Raw genomic sequence first — 26,317 nt, 5'->3', positions numbered from 1 at the left:
ATAGCTCCATTGTACCAGAGAGACCTGGGCTGATGCCAGCAAGACAGCAGAGTGGTGAGCACCTCTGCCTGTCTGCCAGCCAGGCTGGGCTTGTGTGCTCACAGAGAGAGAGGAGATGTGCAGGTGATGTGTTTGAGCTGAGGGGACAGGGGCTGGAGTTAGTGAGCAGCCCAGGCTGTTGAAGTGCACTGCAGTTGTTCTGATGGGGCTATTGCTTTCACAGACCTTGTTTAAGCTCTCCAGGCACGTTGGTGACCTTGGGAGCATCTGACAAGTTTGTAGCCAAATCACTGTATGTGATGGAGATGCTGAACTGGGAGTTGGCGAGCTGGATTCTCTCTAGCTCTGATTGAGGGACAGGAGTGTTGCCAGGTCAGAGCTGGGATCCAGCCAGCCCAGTATTACTGATGATATTACTCTTCACCAAACTGCTGCTGGGCATTAGTTCTTTCCAGTCACGAGTTTTGCTCGGCTGCCCCTCTGCTCAGAGGGGAATGGAGACCTTGCAGGAGCAGATCATCAAAAGGACATATATATGGGAAAAGAAATGAAAGCACCTCCTTTCTGAGAGCAGATCTGGAGTGCTGATGTTCCTGAGGCCTCAGGAGGGATCAGCACTTACAGCTGTCCCCAGGGAGAACTCCTGTAAGTTAATTTTACTCTAAAGCCCATGTCAGCTTCCAAGAGTGGAAGCTGGAGGAGCAATTGCAAATCACCTTATCTGGTTCCAAGGTCATCCCAGTGCCTACATTAAATATGTATGTATATATTTAATAACTGTTGTACTCATTAATTGACTGCTTGTGCTGGGGAAGGCAGCTGGTAACAAAATGGCAACAGAGCTGGAATTTATAGGAGTTTGTCAATGTCCCCTGAAGGCATCAGGAGCTTTTCCAATGGCAGAATTTGGGGCAGAGCTTGTGGGCACCAGCAGCACTGCTCTCCTCCAGCATTGATCCCTGTGCTGCTCTGACTCCTCTCCAGAGCTGCAGAAGCTGCAGCCCCTACTGAGGTTCCACCTGCCTTCCCTCTACTGTTTCCCTGGCTGCTAGGGAGAAGTGTATTTGCTTTGTCAACAACAGGAGCTTTGTTTTAGCATTGTTTCAGTTCATGAGAGAAGAGAAGAGAAGAGAAGAGAAGAGAAGAGAAGAGAAGAGAAGAGAAGAGAAGAGAAGAGAAGAAGAGAAGAGAAGAGAAGAGAAGAGAAGAGAAGAGAAGAGAAGAGAAGAGAAGAGAAGAGAAGAGAAGAGAAGAGAAGAGAAGAGAAGAGAAGAGAAGAGAAGAGAAGAGAAGAGAAGAGAAGAGAAGAGAAGAGAAGAGAAAAACCCAGCTTTTTCACCAGCTCAGTCATTCAGTTGGTGGTTGCAGAGTAGCTTGAGGCCTTTCAGCCTCAAGGAAAAGCAGAGCCATGCCACCCTAGGGTCCCAAGGCACATGTTCCCTCCTGCCTTCAGAGGCTTTAACCCCTTCTCCTTGGCTTGTCTTCCAGGTCCTGAAAGGCTGCAAGAAGCTGAACCTGTCTGTACACTCGGTGGGCCGCATCCCCGGGGGCTACGTCACCAACCACATCTACACGTGGGTGGACCCGCAGGGCCGGAGCGTGTCCCCGCCGAGCGGGCTCCCGCAGCACCAGCACAGCTCCCTGCGCAGGGACAGCGACAAGAGGAGCCACCTGCAGCTCCTGCAGGAGGGAGATGAGAAAAAGGTGAGCAGGGGGGAGCAGCCACAGCCCTGGGGGCCTGGCTGCAGTTAGCTGTTTGCATTTAGGTGCCGACTCTCCTCATGCCCTTTTTGCTTTTCGTTGTGTGATTCTGGCCTCGTCTCTCATTCGGGACACGCTGGATCCTGGCTTTCTCCCTTTGTCTGTAGCTTTCCCTCTGTCTCCCCTGAGACAGGGCAGGATGGGTTGGGTTTGTTCCTATTTGACACAAGTAGAAGCTGAGCTGGAGACAAGGCATGGTCCAGGAGCAGACCTGTCTGGCAGTGAGGGTCCTGCCAGGAACAGTGGTCAAACCAGAAGTTGCTTTTAAGGCTTTTCCCAAGCAGATTGTTGTTTTGGCTGGAGACCCGCTGCCAGCATGGTCACTGAGAGGCTACCAGGAGAGCCCTGGATTTGGAGGGCTAGATCAGAGTGCATCACTGCCCTTCTGCCTGCACTTAGGAGCTCTCCTCAGGTGGTTTTGGGAAGTTTTGTCTAAGTTAAACCCAAAACAACCATAAAAACCCTGCAATAAACAGGATGGTTTTCCCTTTCTGCTTGGGGAGAGGCAGACTGAGCCAGGAAGGGCCTGAGCAGTGCCCATGTAAAAAGCCTTGGCAAGAGAAAAAGGAATGGGGAGGGGAATGGCTTTCATAATGGAACCATGGGAAGCTGGTGGTGTCTGGCCAGTGCTGGCCACTCCGTCAGGGCCTGGATCCCAGGCCTTTGACAGAAAGGAAAGTGTTTTGACACATCTAATTTCCAGTTCTCTTGCTGTGAGCCTGCTCTCCTTTGGAACAGGCAAATACTGAAGCCAGCAGAAGTTGTGTTCAAGGTGACAGTACCTGATCTCAGAGACTTAGAATTTCTTCTCCCTCATGCTTCCCATGCCTAAACAGACCTAGAGACTTGTAGATGCAGAGGAAGAATGCTCAGATGCACTTGCATGGGCTGAAGGGGCAGAGTGCTTGCTGTCTTGGTGATGAATGGGGAACCTGTTCCCTAGGATATGATGTTGCCTCACCTGTGTTCATGTACTGTCATATGAGTGAGCAGGGCACTTGCTTCCCAAAGGCCCACAGCTGCTTGGAGTCTTGATGTACTTCTCTCCTGTTACCCTGAGATGGATCTGGCTGTCCCCAGTGCTTTGATTGCATGCCCAAAATGCCCTCAGCTCTACCTGGAAAGGCTGTGGAGGGACCTGTGAGCTGGAGCCTCCCATCTCAGCCAGAGACAGGAAAAGTCTCTAGCAGGATGAGGCAGTTTGCTGATGAAAGACTCATGTAGGTCACAAGGGAGAAAGGCCCATTAGTTTTACTTTAAGGAGAAGAGAGAAGCAGTCACTGCAGGCTTGCTGGTATCCTCCACCCCCTACCACTCAGTGTCACCTTGACAGAGCAGGCAGTAGCTCTTTGAAGCTGTAGGTAGGAGGTGTTTCTGGTCTTTGCTCATTGTTCCTTTACTCCTTGCTGTGTATTGAGATGAAATGTTTCAAGCCTGCAGCTGTGGGCACCTCTGCCCAGCACCTGAGTCTCATGGGGGCCCAGACAGCCTCTGCCTGCCATTCCATGGGAGATGTGATTGCAGGTGCCCTGGGTGTCTCTGGGCAGCTCAGCTGCTGCATGGGCCAGTCCTCAGGCCTCTCCTATGTGCTGCTGCTGTCCTGAGCTCACAAGGACTCCCAAAGAGTGCACAGGGAAGTGAATCCAGCTTAACTTTGCAAGTTAAAAGAGCTTTAATTACTGTAGCTTGATCTGCTTTGGAAGGGAATGAAGTTGAGTTGAATGAAGGCCATATTAAACTTCGAAGAGCATCCATGCTGGGTTTGGCTGCTGCTCGATACTCACTTTCAAAGTGGGGAGGAGGGCCCAGCTCCCAGTCTCCCACTGTGGTACCACTGTAGCTGAGCCAGGCTGCAGGTTACCCACTTGGTGCTGCTTCACAGAGAGTCTTTTGACTTCTTGTAGTGAAGGAGCCTGCTTCACAGGACAGTGAGCTGGAGGCCCCTCTATTAACCTGTGAAGAGTTGCAGGAGGTATCTGAAGCTAACAGGAACAGCTGTGCCAAGTCCTGGTGCAGAGGATGGCGCTGGCATGCTGAGAATAGGCGGTATCCAGCCTCCTGGTGCTGCTGCTCCGTGGCAGGGCAGCAGTGACATCGGCCTGTGACCCTGCTGTGCCACACTGGCCACAAATTGCATTCCAACAGAAGTTACCAGACGTGTGTTGTTTCAATCCTGGCATCCCCACACAGCTCTGGTGATGGCCCTTGGCTCCCTCTGCTACTCCAGATGGGGCATCTTTCATCAGGCTCCATCACACCTCCTGCCCCGCTGTAGCACAGTTCTGGGGCTGCCCAGAGGCCTTCTCCTTGCTCTGTCAACGGGCCTCCCTCCTTGCTGACCACACCATGATACACCTTTCTCCCTAGCTGGCAGGCTCAGCTAATAGCTACTGCTGAGACCCAAGGTTGCTCAGAACACCACCTTGGCCCCTCCACTCCTTGCGCTGCCTTGAGCCTGTCTCTAAACACAGCTCGTCCCCCAAGTCCTGCTCGCTGCTGTTGATGCCAAGGCTTGGTGAGCTTGTAATAACCTCCACTCCTGAATTCCCATCTGTAAGACTGGCAAAAGAGAATTACTGGGTGCTACAGCTGTTCAATGAATGAGGCTACCCACACACTTCTGTCTGCAGAGGTACCTTGCTTTGCCAGTGAGTTTGAGGCTGGCTGGCAGTGAGGAGAGCCTGACGTGGGATGGGGTTAATTGGTGTGAGTCCCTATCATTTGTCTGATCACAAGCTTTGGGGCATGCATTAGCTGAGTTGTCTTGTCCTGGCTTACTGTGCACCGTCAAAAAACATGATCCAGAGCATGGGAGCAGCCTGCTTCTAGACTTTCTCTTTTTATTTGTATATGTAGTTATATACACTGATATATACACCGTTGAATGTGGAGTTATTCTGTTCACAAATATCATGCAAATGAATGCAACATACCCCTGGTTAATTCAGCCCAGTCAACTGGAAGTGACAGGTACTGCCAAGGGCTATTTGATTTCTGGATGGTTTTACATTCCAAGGGAAGGGCTGGGGAGCAATTGGTTGTTCCAGTCTGCCCCACTCCCTGCTGTTTGTAATCGATCTGAATATCCTGGAACACACATGCAAAAGCTTTCAAAGAGGCATGGGCTGGGAAAGTACAGCAGAGCTGAGAGCAGCCCCAGAGCAGGCAACAGGAGGATGTAACCAGCAGTGTGTTAATGCATGGCTGCAGCTTGCTCTGCCTCGCATGCCACTGTAGCTCAGGTGATATTTCCAGCTTTTGCAAGGTTAAATTGAAGGTTGGTGGAGGCATCCTACGTTCATCAGGGGATGGAGATACCCCTGTCCTCCAGCACAGCTGTTCTGTATGCCTGAAAGGATGGGGTTTGTAGCATAGTTTAACAAGTTTGCTTATCTGTAGGCAGAAGCATTCATTATCATAAGGCTTGAAATGGAAACCTCTGCTGCTGGCATGTGTGACGGTGTAAGTGATCTGTCTAGGGGAGGAGGGATCCGGTGCACAGCTGTGTTCCTCCCCAGGGCAGGCCCCAGGCTGGTGGGATGGAGCTATGGAGCAGAGGGCTGGTGTGCAGCCAGGGTGGCTGAGCTCTCAGTTGACAGATCTGACTGAGCTCCTTGGGTACCTTTGCTGCAGAAAACAGCCATTGTTGCTGGCACGTTCCTTGCCCAGGGCTTTCCGTTGCATTTTGGGGAGGACACCAGGATTCCTTCACTGTCAGCTGTAGAAGAAGCCATTATGGGGCTTTGGGAAGTTACTGGTGGACTATCAGCTGTCCACAGGCTTTGCTGTTCTGGGCCAAAATCCAGCTTGCACCAGGCTTGGGTTGGAGACTGTTCAGTGAGAATGAGCAGGAGGTGAATGTGAAGACCTGGGCCAATTATTTAGTGCAGACCTGACCTAACATGAGTGATGTCCCATGAGCAGGTACAAGAAGGGATGTGAGAACTGAAGGGAACGGGGGGATGCAGGAGGTGCTGGTGTATGTGCACTTGTGGTTGTGTAAGTTACTGTGAATCTCGATGCTTTCCACATCTGTGGTGTCTCTGGCAGGTTGAAGAGATGACTGCTTTGCTATTAATAGTTTCTTGCAGTAGGAGCAGCCTTCTCTGTAGTTGTAATCAGTGGATCAAATATTTCATCAGAGCCCTGTGCCCATCTTCCCCGTAGGTGTGAAGTAGCCAGTGATGGTGGTCAGTAATAAGCATGAAACAAAGGGCTTGCACTAGTGCAAAGCTCTGGTGAAACATTGTCAGAACCAGCTGTCTGTCTCCAGGACAGACAGAGCAGCAGGTCACAGACCCCGAGCACCATCTCAGCAGAGGATGTAGCTTACTGGAAAGCTGGGACCTGCTTCCAGTGGTCACCTTGTGCCTCAGAGCAGTTGGATTTTTATGATCTGTCCAGACTTAAGTCCTCTGGATTTTCCAGAGTGAAAAGGACCATTTGTGCTGTGAATTGTCACTGATGTACTTCTGGGATCAACAGCTTATTTCATTAAAAGCACTTTAGAAACCATCAGCCAGCAAAAGCTCATAGGTGCTGCTGAGCTGGGAGAAAGATGAACTGTGCAAAATGGTCTGTGAGAGCTGGGCTGCTAATTCTCCAAGACACACCATATCATCAGCTGAATCGTTGCTCTAATGTGCTTACTGCCTGGGGAGCTCCTTATTCCTTTAAAGCTTTTGGTGCAACAGAAGAAAGAAAATGTACCCAAAGAAGAGTGTATGAACATCCCCTTGCCTTCAGGCAGTGCTGTATCCAAAAGGAGCTGTAATCATTAGTAAAACAACAAACAAAAAAGTCCGTGATAACATTGTGTGGCTCCAAGGTCTGAGGCAGCAGCGGTGACTGCTTGAGCATGAAGGATAAGAGATGCAAGAGAGAGAAGGAAGGATTTCTTTCTATTAGAGTGTAATGACATTTTTAGTGTGAAGCTCCTCATGTCTCTCACTGTTCACTTGCTCTGACCTTGCTGGGGTTTGCTTCGGTTTTTTACAGATATCCAGGGGTACGTCCCTGTGGTGACTGGAGTATGAGATGTGAGCTACTGGGTCCCCCAGTTCCCTGGGGGTTAAAGATATCCTCCTGCCTTGGGCTGCCTGTACTGCTGTCCCAACAGACTAACCTTCAGATATCCCCTGGATCAGACCTCGGCTCCTGTCACCCCATGCTGGTGGGCAGCAGAGCCGTCTCTCTCTTATTTCAGGCACTTGGAGCAGAAGAAGCACCCGAAACTGGGAACTGTGCTGTGTGAATCCGGCAGTGCCTGGGGGAAGGCAGCGGTTCAGCTCCACAGCAGCGTGGCTCTGAGCTGGGCAGCACTGCTGGCCTCGGGCTCAGGATCAGTCCCTGGAGCAGAGAACTTGGTTTAGAGACTGTCCTCACTGCCTATGTGTCCCTCTGCTTCCAGCTGTGGGAGATGCTCACTGCCCCAGTTCGTGCCTACAAGAACGTGCTTGCAAACCAGAGCCCAGCACAGTGTAGCAGAGGCAGCACTGTAGGTAATGTTAAACACTTTAATATTGCTGCCAGTGCAGCCATGGCAGCAGAGTCACCAGCCTGCCCCTACAAAGCCTGCCCTGGAACAGTGGATTGATGTTGAGGTAGCTCTGATGGATCAGGCATGTCAAGCAGCTGTGATTCTGCTGCTCCCAATACCTCAGTTAACAGGTCATGAGCTGGTCCTGTGCTCCTGTGAGCTGTGTTCACATGTTTGCAGGTTGTCTAGACATAAGCCAGTGGAGTTTCCTGGGTAAGCAGGAGGAGGATGAGCCCTGTGAGCCTCCTTAAGCATTGTTTTTTGTTGTATGGCAGCAGTAATGGCATGGAAATAGCTGTCGGCATGGGTGAAGCTTTCACAGCTCTGTGCTGAATCATACTGAGATGCAGAGTAATTCTTGTCTGAAAGTGTTTCTTCTAATGGTAAAATTGAATCTGTCAATGGGTAATTTCATAAATGCAGAGAAAAGAAATGCCGTGCAACAGTGAGCTCAGAGCAAACACCATCCTGGCCATGGTGGTTGTTTCCTTTGTTTCCTGTAGCAGATGCTTCAGCATTGAAATTGAAATTAAAGTTGTGACCTTGATCTTCCAAATGCTTCTGTGTTGCACACTCAGGAGTAGCCTGGGGCTGGGCACAGCCTTGGTATGGCACAGGGGAGGAAGGGGGTACTGCACAGTGTCGGTGCTACCATAAGCCTCGTCATACATGGCCCTTCTCAGCAAGGTGAGGGGGAGTTACCTTGCCTGGATGTCCTCAGTTTCCCCTCACAGAATAGCTGCCCTTCTGCACAACCTTGTTTGCTGCCTCTGTTTTAAGATGGTGTTTGGACAGCTGTGCATTTAGCAGCTTGGAGCCATCCCAGCTCTCCCTCTGAGGTATATTACAGCCTCTCACTCTGAGCTCCAGCCTGGCGACAGAACATGGGGAGAGTTGAGGAAGGAGAAACCAAAGTGGAAATGTAACCAAAATGCCCTCTCCTGGGACAGGACTTGCACAGAAGTACCTGTTCAAACCTGCCTACCTGAGTGGAAAAGCCCAAACAGAAGGACTTGGTCCAGGAAACAGTGTGTTGGGGGTCTGTTCCCAGTGTGGCCCAGGATCAGTGCTCTCCATCATGGCAGGATCAAGTCACAGCAATGGGAACCCCTGGAAACCACAGTGGACATGTTCAACTCCTTCCTTGGACAGCAGAGCTTGAGTGGTGCTTGGCTGTCATCCCACAGTGTCCCTCCCACCACACAGCCAGGGCTGAAGGGTGGGCTCATGGAGAGGGGGGAGAGGTGCCCTCGGTGTGATGGCAGCGGGTGCAGACAGAGCTGTGCTCAGGGCAGCCAGCACCATGGTCCCAGTGCCACCTCACACCATTCCCTCACTGGAGACAGCCTCTCAGAGGCAGGAGGCCCTCTGGGAAAGAAACTGTGTGCAAAACAGTTTCCCCTCTTATCCCTGAGCCCTTAATACGGAGTGACTCAGCCTTTGCTTCATCCTGGCAAGCTGCTTATCTCTCCGTTTGGCTCCTGAACGCTTTCTCTTCTCCTCTCCTTCCTGCCTCCCTTGTTGCTCCTCAGTGTGATCAATCCAAAGCCCCTGCCTGTGAACACTCACTCCATTTCTCAGCCATTCCCTCAATCTGCAGTTTGTCAACAAGCCGAATGCTCCGAGACTGGTTATTTCCTCTGGCCCCTGCTGCTGCTACAGACTGAGTTTCTATTGTGGTTTCCACAGGGTTTATTTGGAGAGGCGTAGGCATTAGTTGATTAGGAAAGGCAATTAAGCCCTCAACAGCCCAACTTTCTGGGATTGGAAGCAGCAGCATGTTTTGAAGCAGTGCTTAGGTTTTTTCACGCAGCTTGGGTTTGAGGGAAGCTCCTTCACACCGTTATTGCTTGGAGCTGTATTCGCTGCTTTCTCCTTGAGGACTAGGTTTGCCTGGTACATGAGTAAACAAACCAGCTCACACAGCAGCAAGTCGGGTTAGGGAGTATCTCTTACTCCATCTGATGATAGCGAGGTGGGGAGGGCAGCTTCTCAGCTTACCAGCCCATCAGGAAAGTGGTCAAGGGAAAGGTGAATGTGATGTGGAGCTGCCCCTCCTGTTGCCAACTCCAGTGAAGTGCTGGCACATACATTTGTTGTTTGGGCATTTGTAGAGAGGATGTTGCTATTACCAGGCTATTTGGAACCTGACCTGTGATTGCTGCATTTCTGCTACTCATTTCTGCCAAAGCTGGGGACTGTTTGCAAGGCAGCAGCAGCGTGTGGTGAAGGTACAGCAGCAGGGAAAGACTGAGTGTCATGGCACAAATGGGGAGGTACAAGTAGGGCTTCAGAAAAGTATATTCTTTTTCTGGTTTTAATGAAATAATAAGCCATTGAAGGGTCCTATAAAGTAATTGTTTTAGGTCCAGAGTGATGTCTTCCTGTAAAGAGAAAGTTCAGCTGCCATTGATGTCGACAGGCGAGCGCTGTGTTGGCTGGGTACGATCCCCACTCCTTTATAATGCTTCAGTACTAAATTGTTTCCATTGCTTTCTGTGCTTTAAAGCAGGAGAGGGACTAACCCAGGGAATGTCAGTCCTGGACAAGGATACTGATCCAGGTAATTAATACCTTACAGTTCTTACTCTCCAGCTCAGGGAGCACAGGGGGGCAGCCAAGCCGAGAGCTGCTGGTGCTGGCAGCACCTTCATGGGATCACCCCAGCTTCAGCTCCCAGGTCTATAAAACACACGCAGCTGATGAGGCATAAATGCAGCTACCAGCCAGCTGTGATACCTGTATAGAAAAGTAGAATCTGTTTTGGAAGCTATTTATTGAAAGTATAAAACGTTGTGATTCGTTGTCCTTTGGTAGGTTTATGCTGCTGATTTCCATCATGCTGCTGCACCACCACCAAGATGGAAAATGGGTTTTCCATCCCAGCCTCTGTAAGGCTGGGCTGAGTTCCCTGTGTGATGCTTTGTCCTCCAGAAAGGCAGGTTAATTAATGACATGAAGCTGTAAATGACTTTTCCATCCAGGTAATTGTGCAAGCTTTTGATTTGACTGCTATGAATGGTTTTAAATATAAAAGTCATTCACAAACATTCTGTTTCTTGTTGTTTCTGTCAGTGTGAAACACATTTTGGTTTTTCTCATTTGTTTTTATTCCTGCTGTCTGCTTTTCTCCAGAATTGACTTAAAACTTGGGAGAAAAGCAAAAAAAACCTCACCACCCTGCAGTTATTCATTTAGGAAATGTCGTACAGGGAGTGAACAAAAGCTGTTTTAAATTGAGAGTCCTCAAAGGAGCTAAACACAGGCTTGCTCATTCACTCTGAATTCTCACCTCACCTCCCATATATCATCAGGCCCTCTGAGGAGGAGAGGCTGGAAGGAGACAGATGGGAAGCTGGCTAATAGCTTGGGTGTATCTTACAAAATCAGCCCTGTGGCCAGCATCTAGGGAGAGAAAGAGCTGCCTGGGTGCTGTGTGTTGCTCCAGCCTGTCAGAGGTGTGTGGAGAACATTCAGCATCTGTTGCAGTATTTGCCAGCTGTTCTGGGCAGGAGAGATGGAAAATCTGTCCTAGCATTATTAATTGGAGATAATAAGGTACATGGCTGTGCAGAGGAGTCCCCAGTGCCTTGGACAGGAGTGTCTGGGTGATGTGAACTGCAAAGCTGCCATCAGCACAGAACAGTGCTGGCTGCAGGGCAATGGAAGAGGTAGGTGAGGACCTAGATGGATTGGAGGACGTGGGTGAGGACCTGGATGGGCTGGAGGAGGTGGGTAAGGACCTGGATGGGCTATGTCAGGGGCTTTCTTCACTGCAACCTATGCCTCTGTTGTTTGCCTTGCTCTCTGTAACTCTCCAGGAGACAGGGTGCCTGGAGGGACAACTCACAGCCAGTTATGTAAAGAAGGGCAGAGAAATGGAGCTGGATGGTCTTCCAGGCTGGATGCATGTGGGTGTTTGCTTTGTGATGATGTGTTAGGACAGGGGCAGGCAGAGGGGAAAGGCTCCTTCAGTGCCTGTGGGGCTTTGGGGACTCCTGGCTGAATATCTGCCTGAGATGCACTGAAAACTGCCCCAGATCAACTTGTGGTTTGATCAGACTCCGGTGTATGGTTGTAATCCCCCCAAGCCATGTGTGCTGAACCCTCCCAACCCTCCACATTGGGCAGTTCCTTCTTGTACTCCCCACTGCCTCTTCCACAGGAGCTACCTTGTCCAGCCACGTACCTGGCTGGGGAACAGCTCTGCTGGGTTCCAGCTGGCCATGTATCCTGCCTTTCCCTGTGCCTGCATGGTTTCCTCCTCGTGTTTCTGAGGTCTGCAGAACAGGAACAGGAGGCTCCTTTGGTGCTGCACTGTCAGCCTGTGACACCTGGGGCTGGTGTTGGTGGGAGCAGTGGGCCTGAGCAGCCTGGCCTTCAGCTCCAGAGCTCAGCAGCAGCTATGTCTGGGCCCTGAGGCTATTGCCATGACCTGGAGTGGGACATGGAGCTTGCTTTTTTAGTTAATATTCAGTTAATGCTGAAGGCTGAATTTCTGTAGTACAGGCAGTATCCAGCACAGGCAGCCCCTTGTCTGGCTGATACCTCAGCTGCACTCTGAGCTGCTGAATGGTCTCTCAGCCCTTGCCTAAGCTGTGTCTCCTTTCCTGAGGCCCAGACCTCCTCTGAAATAACATTACTTGCTCCACTTGAGGCCTTAACGTCCTTCCATGCCAGTGCTTTACTTCTGGATTTGTCACCTGGGGCCTGGATGTCACTCCATCATCTTTCTTCTTCCAAGTTTTCCTTCAGAAGAGCCAGACTTCCACACCCTCTCAACACCATCTGCCCTCTCACTCCACTTAAGCCTCTAAATTACTTAAAAGCAGGAAAAGACAAAACAAACACAAATCATAGATATCAAACTGTCATAGTTTGCCACATTGGAAAATGCCTCCCTTGGTCTGTCCCCCACGGCTGTGGGTAGCCATGCTGCTCTCCAGGGATGCACGGGGCATTTCCCACCCCTAAAGTGAGCCAGAGCCAGCCCTGAGTGTTTGTCCAGGCATGGGCAGAGGGACCATCCCAGGGAGCCATGGGAGCAGCTAGACTTGCTCTCCCTGCCTCTGCGTTGGTACAGGAGCCAGCCACAGCAAGGAGGGGATATTGCTGGTTTAGAGCTCAGTCTGGGGCTGTGGTTTCTGTCCCGGGGTGTGCGCTGCTCGCTGGGCAGCTCGTGGGGAGCTGGGAGCAGCAGTGGGGATGTGGCTGTGTCAGAGCACAGAGCTGACACTGCTGTTATGCAGACACCACATAAATGGCTGTTCCTTCTCTGCAGGTGAATCTGGTCCTGAATGAAGGGAAGTCCCTGGGCCTCATGATCCGAGGAGGGGCAGAATATTCCCTGGGCATCTACATCACCGGAGTGGATAAAGGCTCTGAAGCAGAGAGCACTGGCTTAAAGGTGAGAGTGACCCTGCAGCAGGGAGAGAGCTTCACAGCCCGTGGCTGCAGGGCTGTGTCAGCTTCTGGCTGCTGCTGTCCCTGCCCCCAGCCGAGCAGGGCTCTCAGCGGAGAGGTAAACGTTGCATTTCTGGGGCCAGCTTTTCAGGGCAAGTTATCTGGACATTTTGGCTACTAAACCTAGAGGGAGCAAGGCAGTTGTGTGTAGAGAAATGCAACTTTACAGCTTCTGAAGTAGGTCATACTTGCCTTCTGCCTTAGCACTCCCCCAAACCTGATTTCTTCCCCTTGAGATTGCCTGGGGACATTTTTGATGTAGGTATCTGAGAGCACAGCCCAAACCTGGTAGGTGAAGAAAGTCACTCTCACCTTCCTGAGCTGGCAGGGAAGAGTTTTCTATTAAAACTCTGCCTTCTTCCAGCATCTTGCGTCCAAACCCATTATGTTTGGAGCTAGTGTTTTGCACAAGGTGCTGGTGGGCTGCCTGCAGGGAATGTGTTTAGCTGCAGCTCTGAGAGGAGCCAGGCTTGCTGTGCTGGGAGCAGGTGTGTGCTAGTTCCCTCCTGCTGCATTGGCATTCACAAGGATCCTGTCAGAACAAGCAGAAGCAGCAGGATCGCCCTCGGGGATAGAGCAGAGCTGATCTATCAGCAGCCTAACTTGGTGTGACCTCCAGCTACATCAGGCTCCCTCCATAGTCAAAGGGGTTCCTGAAGGATGATCTGTGGGTTGGCTGGACCCTGCTGAGGCTGCACTTGTCCAGAATTGGCTACTGTTTTGCTCTGGGCCTCTTGTAAAGTGATATCCTACATCTCTTTCATCCCACCATGTACACATATCAGCTCTGAGCTCCTCCTTCCTTCTCACAGTACCAGGTCTGGGAACAGGATGAGGCATCCTGGGACCTCAGCTGTTCCTAGAAGGGGCATTTGGGGGTAAAACTGTGTGTGTTCTAGAATGTTCACCAGTAAAATCAGTTGAAAAGGGAGCCATTGGACTTTGGGTTTATCTCTGTGCTGCTCATGAATGGGACATATTTGAAACTGAAACTCCTCAGGCTGTGCATTTTACATCATCACTCAGTGTTTTCTTTATGGTGTCATTTTTTCTCTCTACATGACCCAACTCCCTGTAATCACATCATGCCCTTTTTGCTTCCTTCAGTGCTCTGAGAGACAGGTCTTTCTCTGTTCCTTGTGTCAGTCAAGACTCGATGGATGTTGAACTCCCCAACATTCCCTCCGTCCCCTGAAGTGGTGCAGGTCTGCTGAGGACTGAGGGATAATCTGCTCTGATCTCCTCTGTGTATTTTGAAGTGATATGTTTCTCCCTTGATCAACCCCAGAGAGTTTAGGTCTAAGCCTTCAGCTTTGCTCCAGTGGCTGCATAAAGTCACTTTAATCTGTCAAGGCTGGTAGCATGAAGTGTGTGGACAGTCTGGTGACAGAGCTGTGATTTGGGCTGGGACGGATACCAGTCAGTCCCTCAAGTTACTGTGGCACAAAATGTCACATTTAAGTGGGCACTGAGTCACCAGGGTTGCCTTTATAGACAAGGAGACATTTGAGGGGGCAATGCATTCACTTCTGGACTTACTTGTCTGCTGCAGGCTCCTGTTTCTCTCTGATGACTCTATAACACAGAATGAAAATGCTGGACTCGGAGGTTTGGACCAATCCAAGCCTTAAATCTCTGTCTCGGGTCCTCAGCAGGGGAATGGGGCTTTGGATCCTGCCATCTGAGAGGATCACAGACCACTCAGCCTGCACCAGGAGACACGGCCACCTCCCTTCTTGTTCATTAGCACAGGGCAGTGGGGAGGGCAGCACGGACAGTGCTCTGGGACATGAGGGTTTTGTGGCACAGGACAATTTGACTTTTCCTAATAGAGCTCGAAAAGAGAGAGACTGACTCGAGCTGCCCTGGGCATCACATGGGTGACTTTGCTGAGTCAGAGGACCTGCCATCGTGTTTGTCCCCAGCATCCTGTACCAGGATGTCACACTCCATCTCCTAAACAGCAGAAGCCTGAAAGGTTAATGGCAGGGAAAGAGAAAGAAGTTGCATTGCTTTCCTAAAGTTCTTTCTGTGTGTTTCATGTTTGGAGCTTCCATGCTGCTCCAAATGCCTCGGCTGCAGGGGGACAATTGCTGTGTTTATTGTTTCAGTCCACCTGCTGTGAGGTGGGCACAGCTAACAGTAAGAAGAAAGTATAATAATGGTAATTCAGAGAAACAAAACCCAAGAAAAACACAAGTGCTGCCCAATGCAGTTGCTCCTCACCAGCTGAGCGATGCCTGAGCAGTGATCCCCCCTCCCACCAACCCACTGCCTGTACTGGGCATGACTCCTGTGGGATGGAATAGCCTGGGGCTAGTTGGGGTCAGCTGTCCTTGTGCACACACTGATCTCCCTGCTCCCCATTGCACTCACTGGCAGGACAGGGTGAGAAGCAGAAACAACTTTGATGCTGTGCAGCACTGCTCAGCTGTAACCAAAACACCCCTGTGCTATTCACATTCTCTTCAGCCTAAACCCAAAACATAGCCCTGTAGCAGCTACTGGGAAAGAAATTAACTCAGTCCCAGCCAAAAACAGGACAATATCGCTCCTTGCTGTTCTATTCTCTAGTAATTGATCTGTTGTGTGCCAGGCTGATGCTTTTCTGCGTGTCCAGGTTTGTGTGGTTTCAGACATGCACAGACACTCCTCACCCTGGTTTATGTGTGCTGCAGGTTTATGTGTGTGTGCTGCAGGTTTATGTGTGCTGCAGGTTTATGTGTGTGTGCTGCAGGTTTATGTGTGCTGCAGGTTTATGTGTGTGTGCTGCAGGTTTATGTGTGCTGCAGGTTTATGTGTGTGTGCTGCAGGTTTGTGTGTGCTGCAGGTTTATGTGTGTGTGCTGCAGGTTTATGTGTGTGTGCTGCAGGTTTATGTGTGCTGCAGGTTTATGTGTGCTGCAGGTTTATGTGTGGTGGCACGCTGAACATTTAGGACTGCTTGGGGGTTTGGAGATAAAGAAAGGCCTTTCCTGTTCTGCTGTTACATGGTTGGATGTTGACTGCATCCACACACTCCCTGCCCTGCTCCAGGTGGTGGTGGAAGGGATGTTGTACACAAGGAGGGAAGAAATGATGGATAAATGTGATTTCCAGACAATTTGTTGCACTCTGAAACACAAAAAAGATGTGGCTTTGCTCAATGTCAGCTCAACCCAATCTTTCTGGGTCAGTGGGAAGGTTCCTGCTGTCATCCTCCACAGTGAATGCTTCTGTGGGTTTTGCTGCTGTCACTGAATTTGTTGCCAAAATTGAGTTCATTCTGCCAGACTTTTAGGGAAAACATTCTTTTTTAGGGATGACATTCCTGTAGAGGAAATGACATTTCCTTTACATTGTCATTCAAAGGTGAGCAATGTGGTGTTGAAAGCTGGTCATAACCAAGGAAGTTTGTCTCCAGCCCGAAAACTAAGCTGGCTTTTGTCCTCTACAGGAGCAGGGGCTGTGATCCTGAGAAGTGGGTCCCTGAGTAGCTGAGGAGCCCTGCTGATGCCACTTTGGGTGCTGAGCCGTGCTCCCTGCAGCAGGGCTGAGCGGCTGCCAGCAGGAGCCAGGATCGCTGCAGCCAGCCGCTCGTTAAATATTCATCCTCTTGGCCTTCGTGATGTTTATTCATTGCTGAAACTTCTGACAAGGGGTTCTTTGGGCACGTTTCGAGTGGTGCTGCCTCGGTAGCAGTTCTCAGGCAGTTCTCAGGCTGAGAAGGGGGCAGGTTAGCAGAGGGCTGCAGAGGAGGAACGTGAGTCGGGCTCCATTTGCTCACGGCCTCTGTCCTTCTGTTCCCAGCGAGGCCGTACAGGTGACTTGCGGAATCAAACTGTATAACTCAAAGAGTTATAAAGAAGGTCTGTTTATTGGGCGCCGGGCGCACGGGGGATCGCTCCACCACAAACGTGCGCACACGACTGGCAACTTGCTTGGCTTATATTTGTTACAAAGCTACAAAATCATATGATGACATTATCCCCCTAGACAAAGACACAACCTGTCCCCGATTTGGCATGTAAATTAGGTCTTTTCTTCCTTTCATTTGCGTGATGTCTCCCGGTGATGGCCGGTGATGGTCTTTGGGGCCTTGGGAGATAAAGGCTGATAAGTCCTGAGGCTTCCTCACCCCTGATCTTCAGATATCCTTGGCCTCTCACAGAACCGGTTTCTGCCCCCAAGGAAGTTGGAGGACCCCGGAGGTATTGTGTGGGAGATAAGCGTGACCTTTTACAGCTTGTGTGAATTTTGTCCTGTCTGAAAAATAAGCTTTATACTATTGCGATAAGTTAGGATAAGGTTTATCAGCACATGTTAGTATAAAGCTCTACATCACAGGAGCTGAGCTTGTTCTGCTCCCATCGTGCCTCTGCTCAGCCCCATTTCTTCCTTGTTCACTTTCTGGTGGTGTATTTTGACAGGATTATTTTTATAAGCCTTTTTTCCCCCCTTTTCTTGACCTTTATATCAGAAATAGCAGATTTCAGGTAGCTTGCTTACAACAAACAACTCAATATGGAGTTGTCAGCGCAAAGGCTGGGGTAAAAAGAGGCTACCACAGTGTGTGTATCCATACACAAGAGAAGGAGAGAGAAAGAGAGACTGTAAATAGGAAGAGGTGAGGGATTTTACGTCACTGGTGACAGTCTTGAAGCTGCCTCTTGAAAAATGGCTTGTATGTTGAGATCTGCACGTAGCAAAGACACTGAAAAAGGAAAGAGAAAAAAAGAGAGCCATGTGTCTGCCCCAGAGCCTGAGGAATAAGCTGTACAGAGAGTGAGTGAGGAGGCGGGTGGTTGTGCCTCCAACCCATGGCAGTGAGGAGTGGTCCTCCCAACCATGTCACAGGGCAGAGAAACCTCCCCACAACAGTGCTGAAACCACTGCCTGCCCCCAGAGACCATCTTCTCTCCTTGTATGCTCTCATTTCCAGTCTCTATCTGCTTTGTTCCTCCTGTTTGTATTGCAAGGTGTTTGGGGAAAAGAACATGTTTTCAGACAGCACTTGGCACCTGATGTTCCCTTGCCCGGCTCCCAAATCTGTCTCTTATCCTTCCATCAGGCTGTGTTGGCCTCGTTGGATATAGATCATCTGCCTGACCAGTTTTCCTCTGGGGAAGCTGAGTATCTCCTCATTTTTCTGCAAGTCTCAATTTTTTCCATTTCCAAATCAATTCAGACTTTTTCTTGTCCATGTTTTTTATTTCCTAGGATCTGCTTTTGGTAATTATTTGTGCTAAAGATAAACTCCTTCTACTTTAATGGTATCTGCAAATGTAATTTAACCTCTTTTCTAGCACATTAGTGGCATTAAATAAGACTAGTGCTTGTGCCAAACCATTTGGCATCCTATTAGCCCTGTTATTCCCAGCTCAATTTGGTGACATTTAACATTTACTCATGTTTAAAATCTCTCACCTCTTGTTTTTGTGTGGCAGAATTCCTCCCAGAGCCAATTTTGATTATTTTTAAGAGCCTTTGGGTGCTCAGAACCCTTGTTTTAAGCCCATTAAGTCTCTCCTGACCGCACCTCCCTTTCCCACATCAGTGTCTCTGTCTGTACAAGAGAAGGAGCCTCTGCTTTTCTATGTCTATGTCTATGTTCTGTCACCTTTTGCTTGTTGTGTTCAGACCTTGCTTTCCAGGGTAGGTTTTTCCCTAAGAAATTAGAATAATCCCACTTTCAGAAGTGGTCAGGCACTCAGCAGGTCGTGTTCTGTCCACCCACCATTAGCTGAGCACAACTGAAACCTCATTCCTGAAAGATCCAGGGTAATAATCTTTCTGGGTTTTGGTAACTTTTTGGGTGGTTTATTGTTACTGCTGTTATGCTCTGCTGGGTTGGAGCTGTGTGTACAGCAAATAATTTGCCAGGGTCGACGATTGTTTTAATAGATGGTTGTTTTGCATTTCCACAGCCTTTTGTTACCCTCCCACTTGTCCTTGACTTTGGGGGAAAAAAACTAATTATTATCTGTGTTAATTAGAAACAAAATCCTTTCCAGCTCTAGTCATTCAGACAGGCTGATCTGCCAGCATTTGGGCTCTCCAAAGATCCCTTTGTCTGCCCTTCACCAGCAATTATTTTTGCCCCTGCATGAGGTGCTCAGACTTATCCATGTATTTTGTGGCTGGTTGTTCCATACCCAGCGTTAACATCCTGGCAGCAACAAACAGAGGTGGTCTTGTACTAGGCAGTGTATGAATGGAGCACAAGGGAGCCAGAGAGGTGTGAAAACTATGAATAAACATTGAGGCAGCGATGAAGGACAGACACAGTCAGATGCAGCAGCTTGTCCAGGGCCCCTCTCACCCCCCTGATACAGTGAGGGCTTGCCAGGTTCCTTTTGGTCCACTCTTGAAAGGAGAAACTAAAGAGAAGTTATTAAATCTGCAAAACTGTCTCAAACAAAAAAACCCATGAAAGTTTAATCTCTGATAGGGAAAACTATTCAAGATTCATCCTTGTGATAAAACCACCTGATCCAATTTGGCTTTGCGTTGTGTCAGTGCTGCAGAGAGCGCAGTGCTCCTTATTTTAGCAGCAAAGTCAACTCTAGTGTGTTGCCCAGTGAATTAGGAAGAGATGACACTCATTACATCTGAATGTATTTCTTTTGGCAGTTCAGGAACTTGCATGATTTACCCTCTCTGTTAAGGCTAGTGGTCAGCAGTTTTCTGATCATTGGTTTAAAGCTGACAGAGGCAGCTTTGTGAAGGCTGATTGTTGGGAACATGGTCATTTGTGTCATTTGCCTTCCATGGGTCTCTCCCTCCCTCCTCTCTGTTGCTGGGTCTGTGGATCAGCTCAGATGGAGCTGCCTCTTTCTGGCTCTCTTTCTGCAGCCAGTCCACAGAGGTGAGGTTGGCTCCAGTCTTTCTCTCAAACCAGACAAGTTTCACATCCCCAGCATATCATTTTGGCAACCAGTGTGCGCTCTGCAGTCTACTGGGGTGGATGTGAGTATCCCACCCTGAAGCAGATCTGCTCTGTGCTCTCTCCCCTGCAGCACAGTGGACACCCTGGGCATGACCTGCCACATCCGACTCGTGCCCACTGCTGTCTCTTGTCCTTTCCTGGGGGAAGGCCAGCCAAGAGCAGACATTCTGTTTGCAGGACCTGCTGCTTTGAGCATCTTCCTGGAGCCAAAGCAGGAGATGGTGCAGCAGGACCTGGCCTGTGCCAACGCCGGGGCCTTGCGGCAGCTGTTGCAGTGCCATCTCTCGTGTGCTCCCTCCTCCCTTCTTCAGCCCAGCTTGAAGGCATTGGCTCCCTTCTTGGCTGGCCATAGGACTGTGGCTTTGTCTCTTACCTACATCATCTCTTTTGCTTTATTAGCTGTGCAGCATCCTCATTAATATCAGTTATTAAGACACTGAGCAGGGAGCACCAGCTGACCCATAGAAGGACAAAACCTGGAGGCCCTGGCTGGTGTTGGCAGGGACCTGGTGTTGCTGTGGCACCAGCACCAGCCCCTCAGCACGTGACAGAGGAAAGGAACAGCTTTCCCCAGAGGAATGAGGTAAATCTGGTCGAGGTCACTGGATGGAGCTGAATGCAGAACTGAGCTCTGCTGCATCTGGACTCAACGATCTGAAAGGTCTTTTCCAACCTAAATGATTCTATCATTGTGTGGTGCTCTTGCCTCGGGTTCTTTGCCCATAATCAGTGCCACTCAGAGCATCCTTCCAGCCTCACTGAGTATCCTCTGTCCTTTCATCAGAGGGAAGGGGTAAACAGGAGCCCTCCTCTGGCTTGCCAGCATTATTTGGTATAGCTCCATCAAGCTCCTCACACATTACCTCCTCTAAATTTAACAGGCCTGATCTTTTTGATCCATTTTTTCACAGGCACCTTCATCATCCATTCTCTAGAACTTTCCTCTCTGCATCAACTTGCTGGGCAGGCAGAGATGTAACCAGGGAATGTGCTCACAGCAGGAGCAAGCATTCCCTTGATGTTACAGTGATAACTAGTTTTGGAGCCATTCTTGATATGTTTCTTACCACAGTTTCACATCAGGTGTTTTTGTTGCAGGCTTACCTCATCATCCCCACAGCTGCACCCTGAGCAGGGTGGTCCATGAGTTGTTGGTTATAGTCTTCTGCCTGTGTCTTCTCTGATCATTTAAGAGGGATCAGTCACTTCTTGGCCAGGACCTTGGTAAGGTCCTGCCTGGTTCTTCAAAGCACCTTTACCAGCCCTTTCTGACACCTCTAGTTGGAACTACCCCAAGTAGTTGAGTGTTGCTGGCAGATCTTGTCTCACTCCTGGGCTCACTCTCACACTGCTGAAGGCATCTTGGGATTTTCTTCCCCAGCTTCTGGGTGTTCAGTAACCCTCAGCTTCCCCCATTCCTTTGCGTCTCTTCATTGCTTTTCAGGGAGATCCTGTGCCATCTCTCTCTCTGCATCACATTTTGCAAGGCCAGTGAAGCATACACTGTGTGTGCCCACAGCAAGCAGGGAAGGAAGCTGCCATGCCTCCTTGGCACTCAGAAGCTCTGCCTCCCTAATCCTTTATATAGCCTGAGCTATACCTGTTTGGCCATGTGCCATGCAGTGGAGATGAGGAATTTCTTCTTCTCTCCTCTGGAAAGCAGGCTGGAGTGAGTGAAGTGCTCCTGGAGCTTTGTGTCACCTCTCTGCTGTCGTGGCAGCCCTCCATCAGTCCAGGACAGTCCTGAGGCTTCCTATCACCCCCAGCAGCTGCCTGACCCTGTAAGCCTGAGGAGTCGGATAAGAGAGCTGAACCAGCTGAAATTCATCCCTGATGAGCCTGTCAGATCCATGAACTGAGGCAGGTCACTGCTGCAGGCCAAGTGAGGGGAGGGTGCTCATGAGTGCTGGGCTGGGTGGGAAGTGCCAGACCCTCCCTCTTGGAAACAGTCTTGTGTTGATCAGCTAATGCTTTGACAGCCTTCACCTGCATGAAGGTGAGTCTTCAGTGCTCTGCAGCCTCTCCATGCAGATCACGGCTCCAAGAATTTCTCCAGGCTGCTGTGTCCTGGGGTTGTGCAGTGGGGCTGAGAGCCTCGTGCCTGGCACCACTCGAGAGAGCAGGCCCAGGGCCCCTGTAAAACACACCTGGAATTTTCTTTCAGATTCATTTCAAAGCAAAACAAGCTGCTACAATCTCCCCTTGAGGGCTGCTGAGAGGAGCATAATTCAAGGTAATGGTGTTTGTCTCTGCTGTTGAGCCAGCTTTGTTCTACAGCAGGCTGTCTGGGAGGTGCCCTACTGTCACAGGAATGTAAAAAACCTGGCAGAAATGGGATGCTGAGACCACAGAGGCCCGTGGGGATGGACTACAGCCTCTGCTTTGATAGTAGCTGCCAGGGTAAAACCCTCCATCTGAAGTACTCAGTGATGCTGCTGTTGAGACTCCATTTTCTGTCCCCACTTGCACCCTGCACCCTTGGCTGGTTGCACTGCAGCTGGGACCTCTCACCACTGGGTGACTGTCCCTGAATGTGGCTACTGCCAAGGTCAGACCTTGCTCACAAAAGCCCCTCACACCAGCAGGATTGCAGGGTCTGAGATGTACATCAGTTACAGACAGCCTGAGGTGGGTCAGTGGCTCTTGAGAGTCTTGCTGCCCTTGTCACCTCTGGCAGAGCCCTGCTATGTCAGGTTCACTTCTGCCACCCAGCGACTCTCCACCAGCTTACTCTTCTCCTCCTCTCTACTTGATTTCTCATAAAGATCATCTCTCAGGTGGTCTGAGCAGTGTCTGTCAGGCCACAGACCTCAGGACAGCCAGGGCTGTGCTCAGGTGTCTCTTCTGGCCCAAGCAGCAGGATTTATCTGTTTTTTCCTCTATTCTTGTGCTCTCTCTGCTGAGCATGTCCTCATGGAGATGCCTGGAGAAGCCACTGTGGGTTTTATCAGCACTGTATCTGTCATTGTGCCACTTTGTCCCTGGTTCCCGCCAGCCGTTCACTGGATGCACTTGTGGAAGGGAAACATTGTCCCAGGACAACAAACTGAGAGCAGTGGCTGCCTTGACAGGGACTTGTTAGCTTTGAGGCCTGGGTGGTTGTTGGATCAACCATCTGGTTGTCCCAGGCAGAGCAGCAGGAATGGAGTGGGAGTGTGTGTGCAAGTGTGCAAGGTGCCTGTGTGTGGGTCAATCCTTCTTCCATCTCAGCTGGCAGCTCTGTGCCTACAGACTAGCTGATGCAGGCTTTGGCCCTGTGCTCTTGCATGCTTCAGTGTGGCTGTAGCACAGAACAGAGGCAATGGCCAAGTGCAGGTGCGCTACTGTGGCTTCTGGATCAGCTGCTGCCTCCTCGGACCAGAAACTGTCTTCCTTTCCTTGCTGGAGCAGTCAAGGGATCTCTTGTGCTTTATGCTGACCTGAGCTTTGCTGGTGATATTCCTGCTATCCACTTCCAGCCCAGCAACGCTCTGGGTAGCACTGGGGTGACAGGCACAGCCCACCACATAGACTTGGCAGTGGTTAATCGTGGCATCTCACTGGAATCAGAGTCTGCAGAATTCATCCCAGTCCTCTGAGGCCTCTTTAACCCAGTGACAGAAGGACATGGACTGAGCTGAAAGGATTCTATTGACTCTCCATGTTATTGTCTTAGACTTAGAAATACCCCCTCCTTCTTTTCTCCTCTTCTCCAAGCTGAAGGTGAGTTATTTAAAGGAGTGTCTCATTCTGCTTACATTGCAGCATGAAGACTGTGCTTTGACAGAGCTGAACAGAAGCCTGTGGTTAAGCAAAGCTGTGAAAGAGCAGTTTCAAAGAGGTGGCTTATCAGAAACAGAGTGAATGGTGATACAGGAGTGGAGTGACAATGAACGCTCTAGAAGCAAAGAGAAAGATGACCTGGGATGAAGGAGGAAATGGCAGATGAGTGCTGTGTCTTGAGTGTGGCCAGGCTGTTAGGGAGCCTCCTGGTTACAGCACAGGCCCTGGCCCCAAAATGAAAGCTCTCAGGAGCAGCTGGGAAGGAAATAGGAGGGGATGAGAGATGAAATCCATCTGTCCCAGATCCCAGTTTACAAAAGGCTGGAGACTATGGTGGTGAGACACCTGAGTTGAACCCTCCCAGCTGCACACGGTTCTGAGGTTTGGGTCATCCACAAATGGTTCCTGGCTCTCCAGATCAGCAGGAGGGATTGGGTCTGGAGGTCTGGGTATTCTTTGGGGGCTGTTTTAACCAAGTTGGTCTGCAGTTGCAGTTAATAGAGGGAACTGGGCAGATTGGTCTGACTTGGGACCATAAACAGGCTCCTCCAGACTTTGCAGCCTGGTCCTTCACTGGTTATTAGTTTAAGTGCTTGGTGTCCAGCCAGCAGCACGTGGCAGCCCCTCTCCCTCCTTTCCCTTGGTCACTGCAGTCACTGTGTCCCTGGCTTGCTGGGGGTTAGACTGAGTGGCTCCTCCCCAGTGAGAGAGGAAGGCCCGTTCCCAGCAGGCCCTGCCAGGCTCACCCCATCCTGACCCCACAGGTAGGAGACCAGATCCTGGAGGTGAACGGCAGGAGCTTCCTCAGCATCCCCCACGACGAGGCAGTGAAGCTGCTCAAGTCTTCCCGGCACCTCATCATGACGGTGAAGGACATCGGGAGGCTGCCCCATGCCCGCACCACCGTGGACGAGACCAGGTGGATAACAAGCTCCCAAATCGGAGACACCCTGCTCAGCTCGGCAGGGTAGGTGCTGGGTGCAGCCTGTGCCAGCCCGGCGTGGGGCTGTGGCGGGCAGGGCGCCTGGGCAGCCTCCTGCAGGGACCCCCTGCTCCAGCACAGGCTGGGGGTGACCTGCTGGAGAGCAGCTCCAGGAGAGAGACCTGGCAGTGCTGGCTGATAATAAACTGCCCATGAGCAGCAACGTGCCCTCGTGGGCAAGAAGCCAATGGCAGCCTGGGGGCAGCAAGAGAGTGTGGGCAGCAGGGCCAGGGAGGTTGTGCTGCCCCTCTGCTCTGCCCTGCTGAGGCCTCATCTGGAGTCCTGTGTCCAGTGCTGGGCTCCCCAGCTCCAGAGGGACAGGGAACTGCTGGAGAGAGGCCAGTGCAGGGCCAGCAAGATGCTGAGGGGACTGGAGCATCTTCCTTGTGAGGAAAGGCTGTGGGACCTGGGGCTGTTCAGCCTGGGGAAGAGAAGCCTGAGGGGAGAGCTCAGTAATAGTTACAAATATCTCACTGGTGGGTGTCAGGAGGTTGGGGCAGCATTTTTTTTGATGGTATCCAGCGACAGGACAAGGGCTGATGGGATGAAGCTGCAACACAAACAGTTCCATTGAAACATATGGAAAACCTGTTTCAGTGAGGGAGCCCTGGCCCAGGCTGGACACGTTCCTGTGCCCCCTGATGCAGGTGGGAGCTGCTTTAGCAGGGGGTTGGACTGGATGATCCCCAAAGATCCCTTCCAACCCCTACCAGAAGATGAAGATGAAGACCCCACTGGGCTGAGGGGCTGGGGCTGGGACTGTCTGGGGCTTGGAAACCCTGTCTCTGGCTGGGAAGGTGGGTCAGGGATGGACACCCATGCTGCTCCTTCTCCCTGTTCTCTCAGGCCAGAGGCTTTCAGCACAGAGAGGGGAGTAGGTGACAGAGGTGGTGTCAGGCCTGAGGCGGTGGGCACGTGGCACACAATGCTGAGTGGTCTTTTACCTCCTCACAGGGCAGTGGGTGACCATGCTGCGGAGGCGACAGCCCGGGTAAGAGAGACCAGGCCTTCCTGGTGCGTTGTGACAAAACACCATGACTATTGTCTCCTTTTTTGCCATGGGAGGGGGGCTTTTTGCACCTGGTTATAAAAGGGATGTTAGTTTTATGAAGGCCGGTGGGTCTGGGCTCTAGCCTTCCCTGCTGCCCACCCTCTGTTGCCAGCTGCGTTTCAGCAGTGCATCTGGTGCCTCCTGGCCTGGGAATGATCATGTTGATGGGCATGGACCATGGGGCTCCCCTCCACCCTGCTGAGGTGACCATGATGCCTTCCACATGGCAACTGTCTGACCTGGGCCCTGATGGCTCCTGGGACCTTCCCCACTCCAAATCCCCAGCTGGTGCAGGGCTGCAGCAGCAGCAGACTTGCCCAGGGCCTTACCCAGTGCTGTGGCCTGCCCAGCACGTTCTCCCTGAACACCTCTTTGCAAAGCACATTTCTTTTAAATGGAATTGAAGCAGCAAGGTTTCACAGGTGGATCTTGCTGCACTGTGTGCTGGCAAAACGTATTCCCCAGCCTCAACTGCTCTCAGTGTCTCCAGCATAGTCAGAGCCTTGTCTGGCTCCATATCCCTACGCTGGCTGTACCAACACTGCCTGGGAGAGGAACAGCAAGGACCTCCTTAGACATCACCCTCAAAGAATAAAACCTTTCCTCTGCAGTGAAACGTGTCTCCCTGGGACTCCTTTGGTTGCCAGTGGCTTTTTCCTCACCAGGGTCTGCCTGATGCTTGCAGCAGAGGGAAATGTGCCTTTTACACAGCATGGGAAGTTTATCTGTCTTTCATGGCCCCAGTTCCCCCATCTCTGCCAGGAAGGGAGACAGACTGCTAATGCCTGATTTAATAATCAGCAGCTGCTCAAGGGTCAGCATCCACACTTGC

The 26,317-nt window shown here is 50.8% G+C and overlaps 1 protein-coding gene across 1 annotated transcript in view; it reads left to right on the top strand.

Moving 5' to 3' along the window:
- The window catches only part of WHRN (whirlin), a 54,185-nt gene that overhangs the window by 15,363 nt on the left and 12,505 nt on the right, over window positions 1-26,317 (top strand). The window contains exons 2-5 of the mRNA XM_062011769.1: window positions 1,489-1,704; window positions 12,582-12,707; window positions 24,217-24,419; window positions 25,389-25,425. Coding sequence (XP_061867753.1) covers window positions 1,489-1,704; window positions 12,582-12,707; window positions 24,217-24,419; window positions 25,389-25,425 — 582 coding nt within the window. The remainder of the gene's footprint in view (window positions 1-1,488; window positions 1,705-12,581; window positions 12,708-24,216; window positions 24,420-25,388; window positions 25,426-26,317) is intronic.

The sequence above is a fragment of the Colius striatus genome, chromosome 19 (assembly GCF_028858725.1).
Source record: "Colius striatus isolate bColStr4 chromosome 19, bColStr4.1.hap1, whole genome shotgun sequence".
In the NCBI taxonomy this organism is placed as follows: domain Eukaryota; kingdom Metazoa; phylum Chordata; class Aves; order Coliiformes; family Coliidae; genus Colius; species Colius striatus.
Note: the sequence above shows the minus strand (reverse complement) of the source record. Positions and strands in the feature narration are given on the sequence as shown.